General features: G+C 37.1%; 1 protein-coding gene across 1 annotated transcript in view; it reads left to right on the top strand.

The window, feature by feature from the left end:
- The window catches only part of ADGRV1 (adhesion G protein-coupled receptor V1), a 511,275-nt gene that overhangs the window by 225,933 nt on the left and 264,497 nt on the right, over positions 1 to 20,845 (top strand). Inside the window, exons 80-84 of the mRNA XM_070569690.1 lie at positions 3,104 to 3,288; positions 7,825 to 8,074; positions 8,613 to 8,752; positions 10,255 to 10,415; positions 18,373 to 18,473. Of these exons, the coding sequence (XP_070425791.1) occupies positions 3,104 to 3,288; positions 7,825 to 8,074; positions 8,613 to 8,752; positions 10,255 to 10,415; positions 18,373 to 18,473 (837 nt within the window). The remainder of the gene's footprint in view (positions 1 to 3,103; positions 3,289 to 7,824; positions 8,075 to 8,612; positions 8,753 to 10,254; positions 10,416 to 18,372; positions 18,474 to 20,845) is intronic.

Genomic DNA, 20,845 nt, shown 5'->3' with positions numbered 1-20,845 from the left:
GAAAATGGAGATTATCACACATAGTAGGGTTGAAATTTTAACAAGTAAAATACAGGATGCCCAGTTAATTTTGAGTTCCAGATAAACAATGAATATGTCTATTTTTAATATATCACAAATAAAAAATAAATGTTTTTATTTGCATGCACAATTTTGGACATGCTTAGATCAAAAGATTATTGGTTTTTTATTCAAAATTCAAATAGAGTCACCTATTCTCTATCTGACAACCATTTATATGTACCATGTGTACTTAGCATATACTCTAAGATAAGCTCAAATTCAGGAGTACAGAATAGAACTTCCAAGTACTGAATTGAACTTCATTCAAAAAGATTTTATATTTTAAGTATAATTGTTTAATATTTGTAATTTTTATTTTTTCCTGAATTCTAACTTCTTTGAAACTGAATCTGCTCTATTCTATATATTTCTTTATAGTAAGAGCTCAATAAATCTTCGACACTGTTATTACACTCATTAGAAGTAATGACTTAGTTATGTTCAGAAGAAACAAATATTGCGCTAAAAAGAATGGCTTTAAATGATTCACTGTAAAGATTTTGGGGATAAAATCCAGCTGTGGGTTTGGGCAAGTTTACTCTGACATAATATTCTGTCCCTTGATTTTCCTAGGCATGGTGCAATGAAATTATTTAAAAAGCTACTGGTTTTCCTTAATAATGATATCAATCTTTCAAGACTTCTGGATTTAGTATGCAAATTTTTTATTTAATTTGGCTTTGGTTTCCAGGTATTGAAGTTCTGTAAAACATGAGTCAGGAGGCATTGCCTCTAATTTTCTCTTCTGGAACACTCGAAAAGAGCACAGGAATAATTTGTTTTGTGAAGTTTGGTGGACTCCCTCCCCGCTCCCAAAGTTCTCCTTTTTGTTTTCTCTCCTGACAGTTTTTCAGTTTTTTCTTGTGGTTGATTGAAGTTTTCTATTTTTTCATAAACCAATTTTGATAATGTGGGGAGTTCTTTTTTGTTGTTGTTTGTGTAAAATGGCCTTTTAGAACCAGAATGTTTCTTTTGATCGTATACTTTTTGATATTACATACCTTGTATTTCAAGAATTATTTTTCCCATGTGATTTATTTTGTAATCATCTACCGGTGATTTAAACTTAGTTCTATGTTTTACTGCCTGGCTTTGTAATTCAAGCTTGTGATAATTTTGACTGATTTTGGCTATAAACTGAGTCAATTTGTGTTATTTCAGGACAAGCAAGTAGGAGGATCTTTCAAGTCAGGCCAGGGTAACTGTCACGAGTGCCTCCTGTGTATGGCCATTCACCATCTCTGTACCCTGGGACAAGTCAGTCATCCTTTTGCTGCCTCAGTTTCCTTATCTGGAAACAAAACAAAATAGCACTAGCTCCTCTCTCACAGGATTGTTGTGAGAAGCAGAGAAGTTAATGTAACAGGCTGAGAACAGCGCCCCTGCAAGCCAAGGGTTATATAAATGGCCTTTTGTTTTGTTTTTTTGTGTGTTTACTAAAAGAAGCATTCTATTGCCCTTGAATATGAATGAAACGTTGGGTGGCTCTGGGATTCTTGGATCGCAGCCTTTAATTCTTGAAACTGCACGTGTTGCTCTGCTGGCTTCTGGCATTTTATTTGCAAAAAAGTCTGATGTCAAACTGAATTTTTGTTTCTCTGTTAGTAATTTTTTTTCCTGTCTGGTTTGTGGTAGGATTTTAAAAAAATTCTTGAAATAATATTGAAAAATCACCCAGATACATCTGGTGGTGTTTCTTTTCCTAATTTTCTCTGGTGTAGAGCAAGCTCTGCATTTTTAGACAGGAGTATATGTGTAGCCTATTAAGGAACCGTGTTTTTTTTCTTCTACCTCCTCTTTAATAGGCTTACTGTACCTTATGGATTTGTCCTATTTGTCTGTTATATTTTCTGTGAGTTCTGGGAGCATTTCTTGAGTTTATTTTCCATTTAACATATTCAGTTTGATCATTTCAGTATCCAGTGGGCTGTTCTCTGTCTCCGTTATAATTTTTACTTTGTTAAATTTTTGTTCTATACCTTTTATCATCTTTTCCTTGTGGATTATTCTCCTTTCTTCCTTGCTGTCTTTGAGATGGCTACTCTTATAAACTTTGATCTTTAGTTCAGCTATCAGCTTGGCGCTGTATAGATTACAAAGCAATAAGAAAAATATGGGGAACATGAGCCACTTCCTCGATGAGCTCAACTAGTAGGAGTAACAGACTAATCATTTCAACGGTGTCATAAATTCACTAATGAAAGTATGTGCAAATTACAAAGAGAGCGATCATGTGTGTTGGCAGGTGAGACACAGTGTAGAAACTACAGAGAAAGCGATGACTAATTTGGATTTTGGAGAATTAATTTGAACTTCTCAGATGTGTAAGAGTTTGGTGGAATAGCAAGTCAGTGGCTTCACATCCATGCTTGGTCAGACAATAAAGATGTGGTCCTTGTCATTCTAGCAAGGAAAAAAATAGATCATCATGAAGGCTATTTTTCCTCCTACTCTTCTGGTCCCTCAAACAACAACCAACCCAGTCCTAAGGGTCATACTTACCGATAAAGACAACAGTACCAGGAGCTCTTGACTACTCTTGGTTGAAAAAGGATTTTCTCATTTGATGTTTTAGAAATTTAGTGATATGTGGTGGCTTCTGTTCATTGAAAAACAGATCATCAAGAATAATCTTATTTCTATTATGGACAGACAGTCATATTTATTTCCCTAGTTGTTGGTCAAAAGAATAAGATTCCTTGGGTAGGTGTAAAAGTGAGATTAATTTTGACTCATGATGTTAATTATTGTAGTTAAAATTAAGTGACCCATACAATCATTTTGGGCTTTATCTAGTTATTAAATAGAAAATATTTTGGTGATTATGTCTTTTCTTTACAAATGATAATTGGTGTTTATTAAAGGGCAAATGAATATATTTGAAATATAATTTTGATACCAATTTCTCTTAAATTCTTCGTAGGTTCCTCCTTATTTTGTTAATGTTAATAACTGTTAATAAAGAACACGTTATACCATACACATCATTTAAGAAGTTTATTTTTGAAGATTTATTTTCCTACTTGGATTTTTTTTCCAGATAACTATTGAAGGAAAAAATCAAGCATTCAGTATTGAAAGCCGAAATCTTTTCTATGAGATTCTTTGTGCTCTTATTAACCCAAAGCGCAAGGACACCAGAGGATTCAGTCCCTTTACTGAAGTGACTGAGAAGTTTGCCTTTTCTCTGCTGACTGATATTACCTGTGGCTCTCCTGGTGAAAAGTAAGTGTTTTTTAATATGATAGCAGGACCTTATATGTATTCCTTCACAGTGTACAAAGTAATAGGCAATGCAAATTCACATTTAGATGATGTAACTAAGGAACATAGGATCAATGCATTGTGCCTAATGGGCAAGTGAAGTTAATGATTTGGAGAAAACAGCAACTACATCAAGAAAAATAAATTTAACTATAACCAATATATTCCTCTTGTTTTGAAGGGTCTTTTAAAAACAAAAAAAGTCTTATTGCTTACTCTTATTTAAATAATGAGTAGAAGATACATTCTGAATGAAAATAAAAATGAAGATGATTGCAACCCCTAGGTATGTTTTGATGTGCTGTGACTCGTGCTTCCCCCTGGAGCTTTGGTTCAGTTTCGTCCATTGGAGGCAGCTCTCAGGCTTGTTGCTGAACTTCAGACTAGTTGTTTCATGGCTGGAGTTTCATGGCAGAAAGCACGCCAAAGGAAAAGGAAAAAATAAAATGTGGTTTGTGTCCATTATTAGCTATGAAATTAATTTTGTAATTATCTGCTAATATTCTTCAGAAGGCATGGTTTTAAAAATTACATTCATAAGGTAATTTGGATCATTATAGTACAAAGACCTAAAAATATTTTATTTCTGTTTGATTTAACATTACAACGGCTGATAATAGAACATGGTTGGAAATTGGGATTTGCCCCCAATTCTCACAGAGTAATATAAGTTATCTGAAAAGCAATGACTGTTATCTAATGGGATGTGTCTGTCTAAGAGTGTTTATATAAATATCTATAACGTTTGTTAGTTATTCTCTTAATGAATGTACTCATCAGTGTTCATTTAGTCATATTGAAATTCAGAGACATTTTGAATACTACATCTTAAAAATCTGATATAATAATTTAAATCATCTTTTTATTTATGGGGCCATTTATGAACTCTGACAGGTTAATTAAAATGTTGGTTGGATATGTAAAACTTTTAATATTAGTTCTTAGGTCGCAAGACACATGAAGTTCAAAGAGATACTCAATCCAGATATAAAAGGGTTATAAGAGAGATCGAGGAATAAAATAATAATAATAATAATTGTTATCAACCGTACCTCTGCTGTAGTCCTGATATTGTGTTAGATTGAATTATGTCAAACTGCCTTTTTTGGGGTAGGTAAAAACAGTATAATGCTAGAAATTTCATATGGTTCAACCCAATCCTTATTAAAATTTGTATGTATTTTTATCCCTACAAAAGATCATTTTAAGTAGCTATTCAAGATTAGGGTTAGAGCTTTTATTATTTTATTACAGATGTAGAAACTGAGGCTAGGGATCTTACACAGCTTGCCAAGGGTCACACGATTAGTCTGTGGTGAGGCCTCAGCCCCAGGCCTGCTTGACTCCACAGCTCCCACTGGCCAGCATGCTGTGTGGTCAGACGAGATTGTAGATTGTAACCGCATGCTCTGTAATAAAACTTCCACTCCCAATCCCATGGCTCCAGAATGCCCCAGACTTTCATCCCAGGTCATTGCCAGGGTAGGATTTGAGGTTAAAGTGCAGATCCAACATCCCCTTACACTGTGCTCTTCTTTTAACCCTGATGAGTGAGTCCTGGGGATTGAGGTTTTCTTAACGAGGAGCTTCAGCAAAGCATCTGAAAAGGTCTCAATGCCCTTTCAGGAGGCCCTTTCTCCAGTCCTCACCCTGCTTCCTTAATGTCCATCTCAGACCAATGATTAGCAGTTCAGTTCCTCTGTGCCGTTTATAAATGTCTCTGATGTCTTCAGAAACCTGCGAAATGGATCATTTCTTTACTTCAAGTAGTTTGCACTGAGGCCACTCTGTGTGTGTGTCTGTGTGTTTGTGTGTGTGTGTGCATGTGTGTGTAGTTAAGAAATATCCTGGTTTTTTCCCTCTTGAACTATGTTCAGCTACGTTGTTCAATGAAATCAAATAGTTCATAGCTTTGGGCTCTCCGTAGTCCCATTCCTTTCCATTTTTCTGCAAGATCACCAGCATGTCAAGGATGTCTTAGATATGAATCATCTATCTGCTGTGAATGTTGGTTCCCGTATCTGTGCCCTCAAACGCCCAGTGAGAACTCAAAAAAGTGTAAGACGCACAAAAGGAGTGGCCTCTTCTGTCTTGTTACCTGATGTATTCCCAGGGGCTAGAACAGTGTCTGGTGCATGGTAGAGGCTCAGTGGTTATGGTATAATGAGTGAATGGAATGAATGAATGAATCTGTATGTTTTCTGCCATGTACTTCCTCTCCCTAGACTTACCTTTCCTTCTGAGTTGTCCAGGAAGAGGAAACAGTATGTACAATAGCAGTCAGGCAAGAGTAACATGGTGTGTTTGGAGAGATCATCAACCTTTAAAGGTTGAACATAGAATAAGCTAAGCAGTGTGTGTGTGTGTGTGTATGTGTGTGTGTGTGTAGAGAGAGAGAGAGAGAGAGAGAGAGAGAGAGAGAGAGAGAGAATATCAGACTTAGGATTTTAGAACCATAATATTGAAGACAGTGTAAAAGATTAAAGAATAGGGAAAATCAAGAAATAAGAAGATTACACAATAATTGTTCACTTAAGAGAAGATGAGGGCTGAAATTGAGGCAGGAACATGGAGGAATGGTACCTTAAAAATAATTAGGTAGTAGAATTAACATATAGGTGACAAATTGAACACAGAAAATAAGAGAGAGATCAAAACTAGTTTTTTTAACTTAGAAAACTTTAAAGATGTTGACCATTTTGGTATACATTATTTATACATTGTCTTAAGCAGTAATCAACGGCATCTACTGAGAGTGAAGGGTTTGGGCATTGAGCAGGGATGTTGAGGAGAATGATGGAGTCTAGAACAGTCACTTGAAAGCCAAGTAAAAACAATGTCAAGTAGCATTGAAGGCCCAGCTGAGGTTGGTCACTGCGTTTGTAGTGATACCAATGGGTGCCAGAGGGTAGAGTTTTTCTCCCCTCACTTCTACCTGGGTGTAAAGCAGATTGTGGGATTGATCAAAGTGAGTGCAGTGGAAGGGCATGGATGTAGGAGCTTAAGGTGTCAGGGAGAGTGTAGTCATCAGCAAGTAAGAGGGGCCAAGAATTTGGCACACTTCTCTCAGAGTTGGGTGGAGTCACTGTGCATGTGATGTTGGTTTCAGTATGCCAAAGTAGCAGTGCCTGTGGTGGCACTGACGGGCTAAATCTCAGTAGATTCCATGGGTTTGGAAGAGGGGTATACAGTCATGTGGCTGAGGTTCACTGGTCTCAGCCCCATTGTACCTGGTTGGGGGGTCTGCAGTGGCAGCTTTTAGCTGAGCTGCCAGTGAAGATGTGGGAAGCTGGATGGGGAAATTAAGAGAGGAGTTTTTGATAAGCTACTGTGGAGGTGAGGTGCCCTATACAGATTGAGGTGTTTCAATAGGAGTCTTGGACATAGAGCTCCAGAGCTTGGATAAATGGCTGGATTAAAGATAGATATTTGAAGGCACTGATTCAAATGTGATAGTTAAAACTATGGCAGATTATTTTTTAGAGAGGGCATATAGCTGGTGGAAAAGTTAGCCCCTTAGCGTTTCCTTTTCTTTCTCAAATCTTCCTTTGAAAATTCTCACCTCCACTTCCCAGGTTAGGGGTCTTGGCTTGGTATCACTTAGATCAATGATATAATTATACATACTGTACATCCGTTGGTCCTTATAACTTTTAACGTTTAATGCATAATTTTTATTCCAAAATACTAATATTCTCTAAACTTTTTCAGGCAGGTTTCAGATCTGATTCATCTTTGTATTTCCTCCTTGTAAACATGATGGGCTCACAGACAAGATGTATCAGATTCTTTGGGGACTGGTTAAAAAAATGCAGATTCCTAAAACCCCATCACCCTCCCCAGGCAAGGATTCTGATTTAGTATGTCTGGGGTGTTCTCTAGAAATGTCTATTTTTAAATAAGCTTCCAAGTGATTTCAACACACACTGAGGTTTGGAAGCAATTTCACTGAGTCCGGGATCTTATGCCTGGGGGATGTTCAAAACAGAATTGTTAAATGAATAAAAACCACTGTTCAGGGTTGTTTTTCTTACCAGTCACATGGTTACATTACCAATGCTCTGACGGGTTTGAAAGGGGTGTAGTAAGCACTTAGTGAAAGCATGGCTCTAGATATATGAGGTTTATGATATTCTTAAATATAGTAGAGAGTTTCAGTTCAGTGGTGTGCCCTTTCCTCAACCCGTTCCACCAATGCTGCTGTGACTACAAAAAAGTACATTTTATAGCCACAGATTGTATCTGATATCCGTTAAACAGCTTTAAAAAACCCATGTTTTAGGTTACAAGGGGCATCAGAAAGAGGATGCAGAAGGTTTTGTGCAAAAAACCCTGACAACCATAAGAGAACTGAAAGCACATTTTCTGTACTGCGTCTGGCTTGGCCATGTCATGGTGATGCATTTCAGCAAATAGAAATGGCTATATAGAACAAACATAATATCATATATATATGATGCATGCCATTTTAGCAGAGGCTTTGCTTTTCTGTTGTAGAAGCAAAACCATCCTGGACAGTTGCCCCTACTTGTCAATACTGGCTCTTCACTGGTATCCTCAGCAGATCAATGGGCACAAGTTTGAAGGAAAGGAAGGTGATTATATTCGAATTCCGGAGAGGTTATTGGATGTCCAGGATGCAGAAATAATGACTGGGAAAAGCACATGTGAATTTGTCCAGTTTACAGAGTATAGCAGCCAGCAGTGGTTTATAACTGGAAACGGTCTTCCTGCCCTGAGAAATAAGGTAATCTATCATTAGGAAAAATCTGGTTGGAATCTGATTTTTCTTTAGCAGACACATTCCTCAGAATGCATTTGCTTGATCAGATTTGTGGTAAGTGCTCCACATGGTGAGATAATTATGAGTCATGTCCCATCTCTATGAACTATTTGTAGAATGTTTAGTCTCGAAAATAGTTGGAAATATTTCCTTTGTGTTTGATTGAGTAAAATATATATGGAAGTAGGGAAAGTGAAAAAATAGAGTTTTCACTAATATTGTATGCTATTATATACCCCACTTGCGATGAAGTCCAACGATTATAATCAGTATGAGTGTTGTCAGCTGAAGACCACTCAGTAATGGAAACGGAAGTAGAATGGTTTGCAACGAAAAACTACTGAGAGGCCTTACGTTCATAACGAAGCTAAGACTATTGATAGTGGCAGTAAGCAAGTGACTAAAGTGACTAGAAAAATGAAGCAAAGTTCAGAATGTGAGATTCAGTCATAACATTAATTTTAAAATATCGTTAAATTTTCTGTTCTTTTTGACGATATAGGTATTGTCTTTGAGTGTGAAAGGTCAGAGTTCACAACCCTTGACTGACAACAATGAGGTTGTCTACAGGATTTATGCTGCCGAGCCTAGAATTGTTCCCCAGACGTCTCTGTGTCTCCTTTGGAATCAGGCTGCTGCAAGGTACTTATTAATTGTTTAAAATCAGAATTTGGTCCTTCCCCATTTCAGTACCATTGGGTCCGATGTTGTATGGGAGAATTGACGGTCACCTCAGGTGAGACTTTAGAGAGTAAGCTCTACAATAAATAAGACAAAGCAGCATAGGAAATGGTCTAACATTACGCAGGTAGCAAATGCAGCCAAATAATTTAAATAGGTGTTTAACACATTATTTACTTCTTTATTATTACAGCTTTCATGGGACTTAGCCTGAGTTCTGTGCAATTCAGATAACCTTCCTGTGGTTATTGGTTAATTTATTGGGCTGGAAAGGAAATTCTCTTTACCCCTTCTATCTGGGCTTGTGGTTCTAGAACTGGTGCTCTATGTTTAGAGGGATTATCAGGGATTTATAATTCCAGGCCACATATGGCTTAGAGTACATTTTGGCATTAAATCCATACATAGGAGTGGGAAGAAGAGAATGATTCTTTGAATCTTTTTGGCTTAAGGTTTCAACTTTCTGAGCAGTTCTGTTACTCAGAGCTCAGTCAATACTGCAGGGTCCTGCAGTGCTGGCCCAGAGGGTTTAGGGTCCAAGTCAGCCACTAGATTCTGTTTATTACTAACTTTCAGCTGCACAAACTAAAATTCTAAATAGGTTTAACAGCTTAGGTAACCAACTGTTCTCCAAACGCCAGGATTCTGGTTAGTCTCTCACTTTCTTTGTGAAAAAATAATTTTCAATTGAAATGTCTAATGCCTGATGACAGGTCTTAAACCTAATACATAGATACTCTGTAATCCTCAGTGTATAATTAGTAATGAATGTTTCAAGCTTGAATCTGCAGTTGGGTAAAGAAGTTTTATGTCCTTAGAAAAGGAAAGGAGTCAAGAGATGCTAAGAGGGAAGAGGCTCAGAAGGCTCGGCGTGGACACCACAGTTGCTATAGTGATAACAAAGTTTTTGTGCTAAAAGCCAGACCTTATAGTAAGAAACACTTGAAAAAGACCTGGAAAACATTTATGTAATATAACTGGCTCCAATCCAAAAAAGATAAGGAAGCAAACTTAGAAAAGCATATAAATAATTTATGTGGTTCAAAATACAAGGAATTGTGAAAACTGAGGAAGGATGAGCACTACACGTGTAATGGCTTTGTGGATCTTTCGGTAGTTTTGGAGGTGAAGGAGGAGTGCCTTCTGTTGAAAACCCAGGGTGTGTTTGCTACAGGTTAGGAAGCACCTGGTACGGCTCTGTTGAGAGGACTGGCTTCTTTGGTATCGGGAATGCTTTCGCAGGTTTGGTTTGTATTTAGGCTGCTCTTAAGGTGTCTTGTGGGATCTGTTGCGTCATGTCTTGGACAACGTATGTCCTCCAGTGTTTCCTCTTGAAAATGAGGTCAGCTTAAGTCTTGAGTGAACAACACTTAAGTTCAGTAAGTTATTTTTCCTTTAAAAGCCATCTCAACACCCTAAGTATTGATGAAAGAGGAGCAGTGACGATTGTGTTTTTGTCCCAGCTGGTTGTCTGACAGTGAGTTCTGCAAAGTGGTTGAGGACACTTCAGACTATGTGGAATGTGCCTGTTCCTACATGTCCGTGTACGCCGTCTACGCCCAGACTGACAACTTGTCTTCGTACAATGAAGCCTTTTTCTCTTCTGGATTTATATGTATCTCAGGTCAGTTGAGTATTTTTGAATCAATAATTTTAAATATTTATAAGAATGAAAGTCTGTTTTCCCACTGTCCTTTTATATATGCAAGGTGCAAACATACTACAATTCATCAGCACTAGGAGAAAATAAACTTTCCCATGGTCTTATTTATTCCTTAATTTATACAACAGATATTTATGGAGGGCCAACTTTGTCCTGAGGATATAGGAAAGAACAAGACATAGTTCCAACTCACGAGGAATGTGAAATAGAGTGTGGGGCAGAAACTAGATAATGAGAAAGGGTAGTGTGCATAGTGGCGTGATTTAGAGAGCAGGCTCTGCAGAGGAATGTCAGGATGGTGTGAGATAATATATACAAAGCATTTTGTATTTTCATTAAGGAAAAAAAAAAATGCCCCATGAGTCGATTTGTATTCTACAACCTAGGAGCTCTAAATATGCTCAACCACTGTGTTAAAGATAAATTGTCTTTCACCTTTTGCATCTAGGCCCCATTTCTGCAGGAATAGGAATTTGAACTGTATTGTCTGTCACACTGTTTACCTATACCTTGACTTTGAATAACCAAATAATAGAATTGTTCTCGTTTGCTGTGTTGTTTATATGGTTGGGAGTATGAGAATTCCTTAAACTGTATTCCTATCCCCACCCTCACCCACTCTGTGCCCATTCCGAGTCATCTTTTACAGCCCCACAGCTGCTTCTGTAAACAATGTGCTCTACATTGAACTGGGTATAGAGTAACCCTGGAGCCAGACTGCCTGGGTTCAAATCCTGGTTCTGCCATTGGCTGGTTGTAGCACCTGAGGCTAATTACTTAGTTTCTCTATACTTCAGTTTCCCCACCTTTAACGTATGATTTTAAATTGTATTAACATAGCAGAGTGGTAGATATACGAACTCAGACATTTCTGATATCCTGTTTTAATGATATTTTGTTTGTAAATGTGATTATCATTGAATTCATGTCGTTTTTATTTGGTGTGCAAACAGTCCTCCTAATAATCTGAATCTATTAGGAAATTTTTGTGGAGGTAGAAACAAGTAATTAATTATTGTTCTTTGTCCTGGTTGTTAAAATCTTTCCACTATAATTTTATTTTATAAAATTATACATTTTCCTTAATGTTTCTGAATTCTGAACCTAATTTAGATTGCATAGAAAAGTTAATAATGTCTTATTCTTAATCACGTCTTTCATAAGGATAACATTTCTTGCTTAATAGATTCTTCTACGTCTGTGTAGTTCCAAAATCAAATGGAGACATCCTGTTTTACTTTAATGCTAATATATTCACAGAATTTTCATAGAATGATGAAATAAAGCCAAAAACAACCCCCCACTGAAATGATTTCTAGTCCTTTTATGTTTTTCCGTAGAATCAGAGATCTGAGTACTGCTATGACCCACAAAAATCCCTTATTGCAAATACTGAACATCAAAACAAAGAGTTTTGAAAACTAAAGAGAGAAGGTTGTCTTGATTTTGTAGAAGGCTATCATGACCACAAGATATTTCCTGAGAAATTGTTAATAAGTACATATTTTTTGCAACTCACTCTAGAAAGGTTTCACAGATTTGCTCATGTTTTTGAGAATCAACACCTAAATATCAACATCTACTTTTATTACTTTTGACTATGAGTCATATTTGAAATTAGTGGGTTTTTTGGTCCCCTCTGTCCATGAGGTAGTGTAACGTATGTTGCATGTTCTATAGATCAGGGGACATAAAGTCCTGTCTTTGTGTCTCAGTTTCAGCTCCAGGGGAGGATGAATGTTCATCCCTCTGATAGGCCCCCAGGAACTAGAGAAGAGAATTTTATATGTCTTGCATACACATTCTGTAATTTAGGGTCAGGTCACACCAAATATCCCTCTGAATTTGGAAACAATCTGATAGTTCTTTTCATGAAATGTGGTAAAATACACTTGGATAGAAATTAACCCTTTTTATTTAAATCAGGATAGATCACAATGTATCTGTTCCAATTCTGGTTACTGTATAGTAGAGCAGAACAACTAAAATGATCAAAGTATGTGAAATGGGCATAAAGGCAAAAAAGTTTACTTATCCTCAGCTTAGAAAGATCAAAGATGAGCGTATATACCTGTGACTTAAAATTTTAAACCAGTTTACCAAATTCTAAGAAATTAAATTAAGGTTATCCTTTGAAGCTAAAAAGATGGAAAGTGAGGACAAATAAAACATAACTGTGCACCTTAGTGTAACATTATGGAACTTGCCTCAAAGCTGACTTGGGAGAAATACAACTTAAAATACCTTTAGATGACAATGCCATAATTTTATGGTGTAATGATTAAGAAACCTCAGCACAGTTTGAAGTGTACGTTACTATTTGGAGGACAATGTCAAAGAAGCCTGCACTGCTTCCCATGAATCTGTTGATGTTGGACTATCAAAGACAGACTAGCAGAGTGGAATTATCCTGATTTTGACTCTGAGTGCAATTCCTGTGGCCTTGTGGTCTTAACAAGACCCTGAACCATTCCATAACCATTTCAGTTTTAACATCAGTACTTGAACTAGGTCGTGTTTGATGCGCTTGTTGGTGGGTCTCCTATGTTTGCAGTGCTTTTAAGCTGAGGGTAGAGATGGACCACAGACCTCACATTTGTTTCACTTCTTCTTTTTTGTTCTCCTCCAGTGGAGAGATCCTTTAACACATTCGTCAAACTAAAACTTTCCCTTTGAAATGGCTGATGGTTTTACTTTAGAAATTAGTAAGTGTATAAATGCCAACACAATATCAATTTTACACTTAAGTAACAGGAAATAATTGTCTATAAATTGCTACATAATGAGACTTACAGGATAAGTAAATCAACACAATCTAAAGTCCTTTAAAGCTGCTTATTCTTTTGTCCAAAGTTTATTAAACTGCAAGAACATTTTGGTTGTTCCTTTTATATTTTACAAGCTGAGAATCCGATGTTTTTCCAGAAAAAAAACTTTTTGTAACTTTACCAGATACCTACTCATGTCAAATTAATTTTTAGAATAAGAGATATTTTCTAAAATTTTGTGTCAAATTCTCCCTAAAATACCAAGTTCATATTTACTGTAATCGTGGTCTTAGTAGCCATTATGATTATGAGGGAGGATATATCAAAATAACTTCATTCTGACTATGAAATGGAAGTTAGTCACGAGAAGAATATTAAAAAAGATGTAAGAACTTAAAAAAAAGAGTTTGAAGTGAGAACTGCTGGTGATAAAGAGGTCAGAGAGCTTGGTTTCATTCTGCCATGGCATAAAAATGTTGGATTTCTCTAGCCATGTACATAGAGTTGTATTATTTAGGATGAACTTGGCTGCAAGTAACAGAAGACAACTCAAATATCTTAAAGAAGCAGATTTAGTTCCAGGGTTGATTAATTCAGCACCTCAGCAATGTCATCAGGGGCCAGCCTCTTCCCGCTTTTCTGTTTTGCTCTCCTCAAAGATTTTATTTTCTCAGCCTTATCCCTACATGGTCTTGAGCTGGCTGCAGCAGCTCCAAGCATCTCACAATGATGTCCAGGCCTGCCAAGGGAAAAGTACTTAAGTGGATCTTGTTTTAAGAGCGATGAAAACTTTCCTGAAAACCACCCAGAATGTTTTCCCGCACATGTCTTTGACCAGAAGTATGTTCTATGACCTCTCATAAACAAGTCCTTGTGAGGGAGAAGATACAGATAGAAATATAGAGACAAGCAAGTAACAAGCTGCTTTGTGTGTGTGTGTGTCTTGTGTGTGTGAGTGTAAGATTGGCCCTGAGCTAACGTTTGTTGCTTGTCTTTTTCTTTTTGTTTGAGGAAGATTGTCACTGTGCTAACATCTGTGCCAATCTTCCTCTGTTTTATGTGGGATGCCGCCACAGCATGACTTGACGAGTGGTGCTAGGTCTGCACCCGGGATCCGAACTGGTGAACCCCGGGCTGCCAAAGTCGAGCACATGAACTTAATCACTACACCACTGGGCCTGCCCCCGAATAACTAGCTTTTTGAACATTGTGTCTCCATTGCCCAGCACAGCCCCTGACACATAGCAGTTTCTCAATACCTATTTGTTAAATTGATAAATAAATGAATACACAGTGTTGATGTGACATCCTCCAGTAATGAGAGGTACTTGTGGCTATGTAAGTCAAGTTCATATTTTCAAGTCCCAAACCAGCTCATTTTAGCTATTTTAATAAAAATTCTTCTGAAATATAACATACTCTTTCTTGCTTTCTCTTGGGACAGTTTAACACAGCATTCTGCAATGGGTCTTTCTGTGATGTTGAAACTGTTCTGCACTGTCCAATATGGTAGCCACTAGCCACATCTGGATATTGAGCTCTTGAAATGTGGCTGGTACAATTGAGGAACTGAACTTTTTATTCTATTTAACTTCAATTAGTTAAAATTTAAATAGCCATGTATGGCTTGTGGCTATTGTATTGAACCTTGAAGGTTTAACACCCTAATTATCTGGAGGCTGGTCTCTTGGCAACCTCATCCCTCTGGAATAAATCTTTTCTGTTCACCTACGAACTTGTGTACTCTAGGGTGTTTCATATTGACTTTTGTTCAACCTAGAAAACTTTTCAGGCTTGACAGTTTTGTTTTCCTGCCCTTAGCTTATTAGTAGCAGTAACCAAGAGGCATCGTGCTGAGGGGAGAGTTGCAGGAATGTGGGAATCAATAGAGACAAGCAACAGAAAGTAGAAAAAGTGACATTAACAGCTAGCATTAGATGGGCAAATAGAAAAAACTAAGCTAAGCTAACAAGCTAATAACTGATTTAATAATGTGGTGATCATTTGACTGTTTATCTGTAGAGAAAACAGATACATAGAGACAAAATTTATGAGACAAAATTTATAAATAAAGACATTTTCATGGGAAAAAGTATTAATATTGAACTTGTGGGGGGATAAACTTCAGTAACTTGACAAGTACATCACATTCTTAACTGACCAAACAATAGAGATGTTCACTGGATATGCATATTCATGTATAAACATTACAAATGCTTATACACATACAGACATTTAAATATTGCATAGATAGATAAGAAGATCTTTGGGCCAGTTTGATAAGAGCAAAAGAATCTAGCAGCTTGTTAGAGTTTTTCTTATCTAAATCAAAGATTATCAATGTTGTTTTGTTAAGGGTGATTTATCTTCCCTCTCACTTTCTAATCATACAGAAAAGTCATTTGTCTTAGTGAACTAAGTAATTGCTCTTTTCCAACTGAGTCTGTAATCTACATAGTGCTAGAAAAAAAATTAAGGAAAATTATTCAATTAGCTGCTTGTTTTTTCTACATAATTGCCAAGGAATCAATTTTTTTTAAAACTGTTTAGAGTATGCTCTTAAAAAACTGTTGGAGTTTAGGTAATACCTTGAATTGTTATACTTTATTTTTAAGAAAACATTCTATTTATAGTTATAACATTTTGTATCCTGTGATTTACATATTTATACTGAGAGAATTTAAACCAAATAATTGTTATAATTTTTTTCGAAAACTGATTTATAAATTTAAATCATGCATGCCAAATACAGCTATTCAATATCAAATAAAAAAATAAAATATAAATACTTAGCATATAGAACTTTAGAAACTTGGTAACTGCAGTATTTATTTCTATAAATCTAAGATATTCGGTATCTTTTCCCAAGGCCAGCTAAGGCACAGCCTCCCTGAGGTTTTTTAGCACCATTCTTCTCCCCTAAATAAAAAATCACCTCTAGAGAACCATCATACGTTATAGTTATAGGCTAATAGAATCTTGCCCATTTTCCTGCCACTGGCTTTGAATCCTGAACTGCCACCAGGTGTCATGCTAGCATTTTAATTGAAGCTTAATGTACTTAATTAAATATTCCTGAACTGGTCAAATTTAACTGTGCTAAGTTTATATCATGAAATTGGAGTATAATGGAAAATCACCAAGTTAAGGGAAAAGGCTGTGAATAAGCTCTTCTTGTGAATAAGAAAAAACAGTTGACTCATGTCTGTTTCTCCTTTGCCCGGCGCTAATCCTCTCGCTTCGCATTGTTCCCATTTACCACAATGAACTTCCAGTAAAGCACATATTTGTGATCATGCGGCCGCTAATGAGAAAAACTTGCAAGGCCTTGCTTTTAAATCAGTATGTTACACCCACCCACCACCCACCCACACACACACACACACACACACACACTCTTAAACCTTGAGTTTAAGCTGGCTTTGATCATCATAGGAAATTCAAAGTGTTCGTGAGTGTGTTCAGAGCATCAGCTTCAGCAGTTGACAGACTAGCTCAGGAAAAGTGCAGGACCGGGCCTGGCTCTGCAGTTTCTGCATAGACTGTGAACCTGTGTGGGTGGATTTTGGAGGCAGCCCCAGGACCTGCACACCTGTCCCAGAACACCCCATGGCAGCCTTCCTAAAAACGGATTACTCCAGATTTCTAGGGCTAAAGCCTTGGCTCATGCCAAAGCTCACTTCCTGGATGGAACCTTGTCTACCTTATTAAAATCTAAACCCACTGAAAGCTTTTCCCAAAAGGACTTATGAGAGGCATTTCTGTACACAGACTTAGTCATAGATCCTATGCACCAGTTTGCAGATGCCCAGTCTGCTTATGCCAACATGTACTTTAAAAGTTCGTCCCATACCTTCAGAGAAGATAATGAGAAAACAAAATGTTAGATAAATGCAGCGTCTCTTGTTTGTCAAGGAGGCGTGGATACGTGAGGTGATGCAGGCACCGTACATGGCAAAGCAGCACACACATGCCAGTTGGCAGGTTTTGATAATTCTCAGACAAAATAACCCTATTGAGGACAAGAGTGGAGGGAAAAGGCTTATGTGAAAAAGCAAATGGCTTACCATATGCAGCACATTTAGATTTTAAAAGGCAGGAAGTATTTTAAAAATATATATACACTCTGCTTTTACAACCTGTCATTAAAATAAATTTATATAAATTACAAGATAAAAGATTTGTGGGTTAGTGCTGAGGTTCTAATCATCCCCTTGAAGTAGTGTAAATAGGTGAATTCAAGTAGATTTAAAGACAATGAAAATAATTTTCTTCACCACACTTATTTATACCTGTTTAGGGGGCCGGCCCAGTGGCATAATGGTTAAGTTCGTGTGCTCCACTTTGGCGGCCTGGGGTTCACAGGTTCGGATCCCAGGTGCATACCTATGCACCACTCACCAAGCCACACTGTGGTGGCATCCCACATACAAAATAGAGGAAGATTGGTACAGACATTAGCTTGGCGACAATCTTCCTCACCAAAAAAAAAAAAAAAAAGAGAGAGAGAGAGAAAGAGAGAGAAAGGAAAAAAAATATAGATGTTTAGATTAAAAGTCATCTCAGGGGGAAAGAACACACTTAGTACCTGGTTTTGGCACCCCGTAGCATAGATTGCTCTTAAAATTCATAATTACCACTGTTGTAATTATATAACTATTCCTGGTAGGTAACAAGGGGTAATTACCAAACCTGAGTTTTGGTGGTACCATTCACAATTTTATGCCTGAAAAATCCTATTCACCTCCCTAAATCCCTCTATTTAGCCAAGCCACCTGTTCTTAGAAAATTAGATTGGAGTTTGATTCTTTCCTTAAACAGGAAAACTGTGTAATGGAAATGTAGAAAACCAAAAGCTTAATGAAATTATTAATCTCCTTAATTTGTGCTTTCTTTTTAGTAGGGAAGTGAGCACGTAGATGTTTGAAAATTAAAGTTACCCTTAGGTCTTCATTGATAAGTGTGCAGATTTTGTATGCCCTGTAAAATGGAGTAGATTAACATTGCAACAGAGTCATTCGCAGAGATGCTGTGCTGTGCAGCATAGCCAGGCTGCGGGCCTTATGTGCTTGAGTGTTCCAAAGATTTTCACTATGCCATTGTTTGTTCATGGATTATAAAACCACATGTGAACTTTTTTCTTCCTACAGGTCTTTTCCTGGCTGTTCTTTCCCATATCTTCTGTGCCAGGTATTCCATGTTCGCGGCTAAGCTTCTGACTCACATGATGGCAGCCAGCTTAGGTACACAGGTAGGAGAGCACTGGAATTTCCAGCTTTCATTAGGGGTTTGTGTTTCTTTTTCTGTGATTCTTGAACTGAATGTATAAGTAAAGTTTAATCTCAGTTGAGTTGAAATGAGCTTGTTTGATTCTGTAGTGGAGAAGGATTGGGGGAGGAGAGCGGTAAGAGGAAATGAGCGTTATCAAGCCTAAAACGTGTATTTTGTAAACTTCCTTCTTCAAAGTACCTTGATAGCATCGCTTGCTTACGAGAAAATACCTGCTTCTTATGCAAAGCATTGGAGCGTCAAGTTATATATGCTAAATATATTACTAATGTGTGTCTTTATTAAAATTAACACATTTTATTTAATCTGAATAAAATATAGTCTTATAAATTATTTATATGGAGAGCGCTAAGATGGTTATACCTTAAAACATCTGGATAATATATTTTGCTTCATTTAATATTATAGAACGTTGTTTGGTAGAACATTCTTTTTTTGGAGAATTATTCAGGTGTCGATAGCAGAAGAAATAGTGTGAAAAACATTGAGTCACGCTTTAGCAGACAGTTTAAGGCACAGAAGCCCCATCAAAAGATAAAATTAAATGCCTTTTCTGTCCACGAGGTGCTCTCAGTCTAGAACAGTAGATGTACATATAAATAGCTATAATTTAGTGTTGTAAGTGTAAACACAGACTATTTGCAAACTACACTGTGATTATAAATGAGGACAGTTCCTTTTGCTATGAAGGTCAAGGAAACCTTCATAGAGGAGGTGACGTTTGAGCTGAGACGCGAATAAGAAGTTCACACAGTTTGTTGATAAGAGGAAAGATGGGTGTAGTTGTTTGTATAAGCAAATGGAAAAACGCATAATCACTTCTACTTTAAGACTGTAATTACAGATCCAGACAGTAAGAATATACTATGTAATGTTATTATTGGGAGAACTTGGTAGTATTATTTTATGAAATAAAATTTCTTCTTTTCTGAGTAGGCGGGAACACCCCCGGAGTGCAGAAAATGCTCTTTCTGAATTGGGTGCTGATTATATGCATGTGTTCAATCTATGTAAACTTATTATGCTGTACACTTACCGTTTGCACCCTATCTTTTAGAATGGTAATGGCATTTTATTGAATTCTGAACAGAACTTTTAAAAATAATACCTAGTGGAGGAGCTGAAATAGAAAATGGAAAATTATCTGGGGCATTGGACTTCTGTTGCCTTTTTTTGTCCCAGGAGTGAAAATGACATGTGTAAACTTCATAACTCTATTTTTTGGGGGCACAAGTAAGTGCTGGTTTCCAAGTGGAGGATCCCAGATTAGGGTTTTAAAGTACCTATGAACTATGCGAGGTAACAGCTGTTACCAAAGTGGGGGCTTACACTGAATTTGACAAGGCTATTTATATTGCCGTGGTAACTATCTTAACTGTCTGATCTTGCCTTGCCTTCTTGTATGTAAGATCTTAGAAAACCCGCCTTCCATAATTAGAGTTTACTTGGCTGTATTCACCACCCACTCTGGTGATTTTTTGGCAGCAGAATTTGTACAAGTCTTAATTATAGAACCATAGAATTACAGACAACTCTTCAGTGTCCTACCAGACAAATTTGCTCATGTCTAAGGATGTGAAAGAAAGACTCAGGATTTATATGTTGGGACATTGCCTTCTGATTCACATTGTACTTAACATTAATTTTGGAGAAAATGGTTAGTCAAATCCATGTTTTTCAGTATATTTTTACAATAAACGAAGCAATGTGGCATGAAAAATCCTATACTGTCTGACTTGTGACATGAAATAACTGAAAAAGTAATTTCCATAGTTTTTTTTTGGCAGGAAGAATTGGTATACTGCTTCCTCAAAATGCTTTACCGATCTACTTTGAGTTTTAAAATACCCTCTAAATTAAAGAGAATAATCGTCTCCCTTAAAACCTTTTAGCAAAGCCTTTTTAAAATTTTTAGACTCTCCAAGAAAAGAAATGAAGCTGACTGCAGGAACCTGGCCCCACCCTTTCTGAGTTTTAAAATCATGTTTATATCTCCAGTTACAGAATCTTGCCAACAAGGGTATTCTGCTTCCAGCCTCAGATCTCCCGTTTGCGATCCTCCATCAATGCTATGTTGACATCCTTAGAGTTTAAGTTTCCTCTAGAGAAGTCTTCAAAAACACGGATTTGGCCTGTGGTTCTTTGGCTGAGAGAATGAAACTTCTCTAGCGGACAGAATGTTTGAGTTGTGAACCCTCTGCAGACAGGTCTGCCAAGACCATTCGGTTTCACGTCGTTCTTGCTGACCTAGGACTAAGTTGACTGGCTTTTGTGGGAAAGGGGAGGATGGAAATGTGAGAGTCGCTGACTTCCTTTCAGAGCAATGTGAGTTGG

The sequence above is a fragment of the Equus przewalskii genome, chromosome 13 (assembly GCF_037783145.1).
Source record: "Equus przewalskii isolate Varuska chromosome 13, EquPr2, whole genome shotgun sequence".
Classification (NCBI taxonomy): Eukaryota; Metazoa; Chordata; class Mammalia; order Perissodactyla; family Equidae; genus Equus; species Equus przewalskii.
The sequence above is the reverse complement of the archived record's forward strand: the minus strand, read 5'-3'. Positions and strand labels throughout refer to the sequence as shown.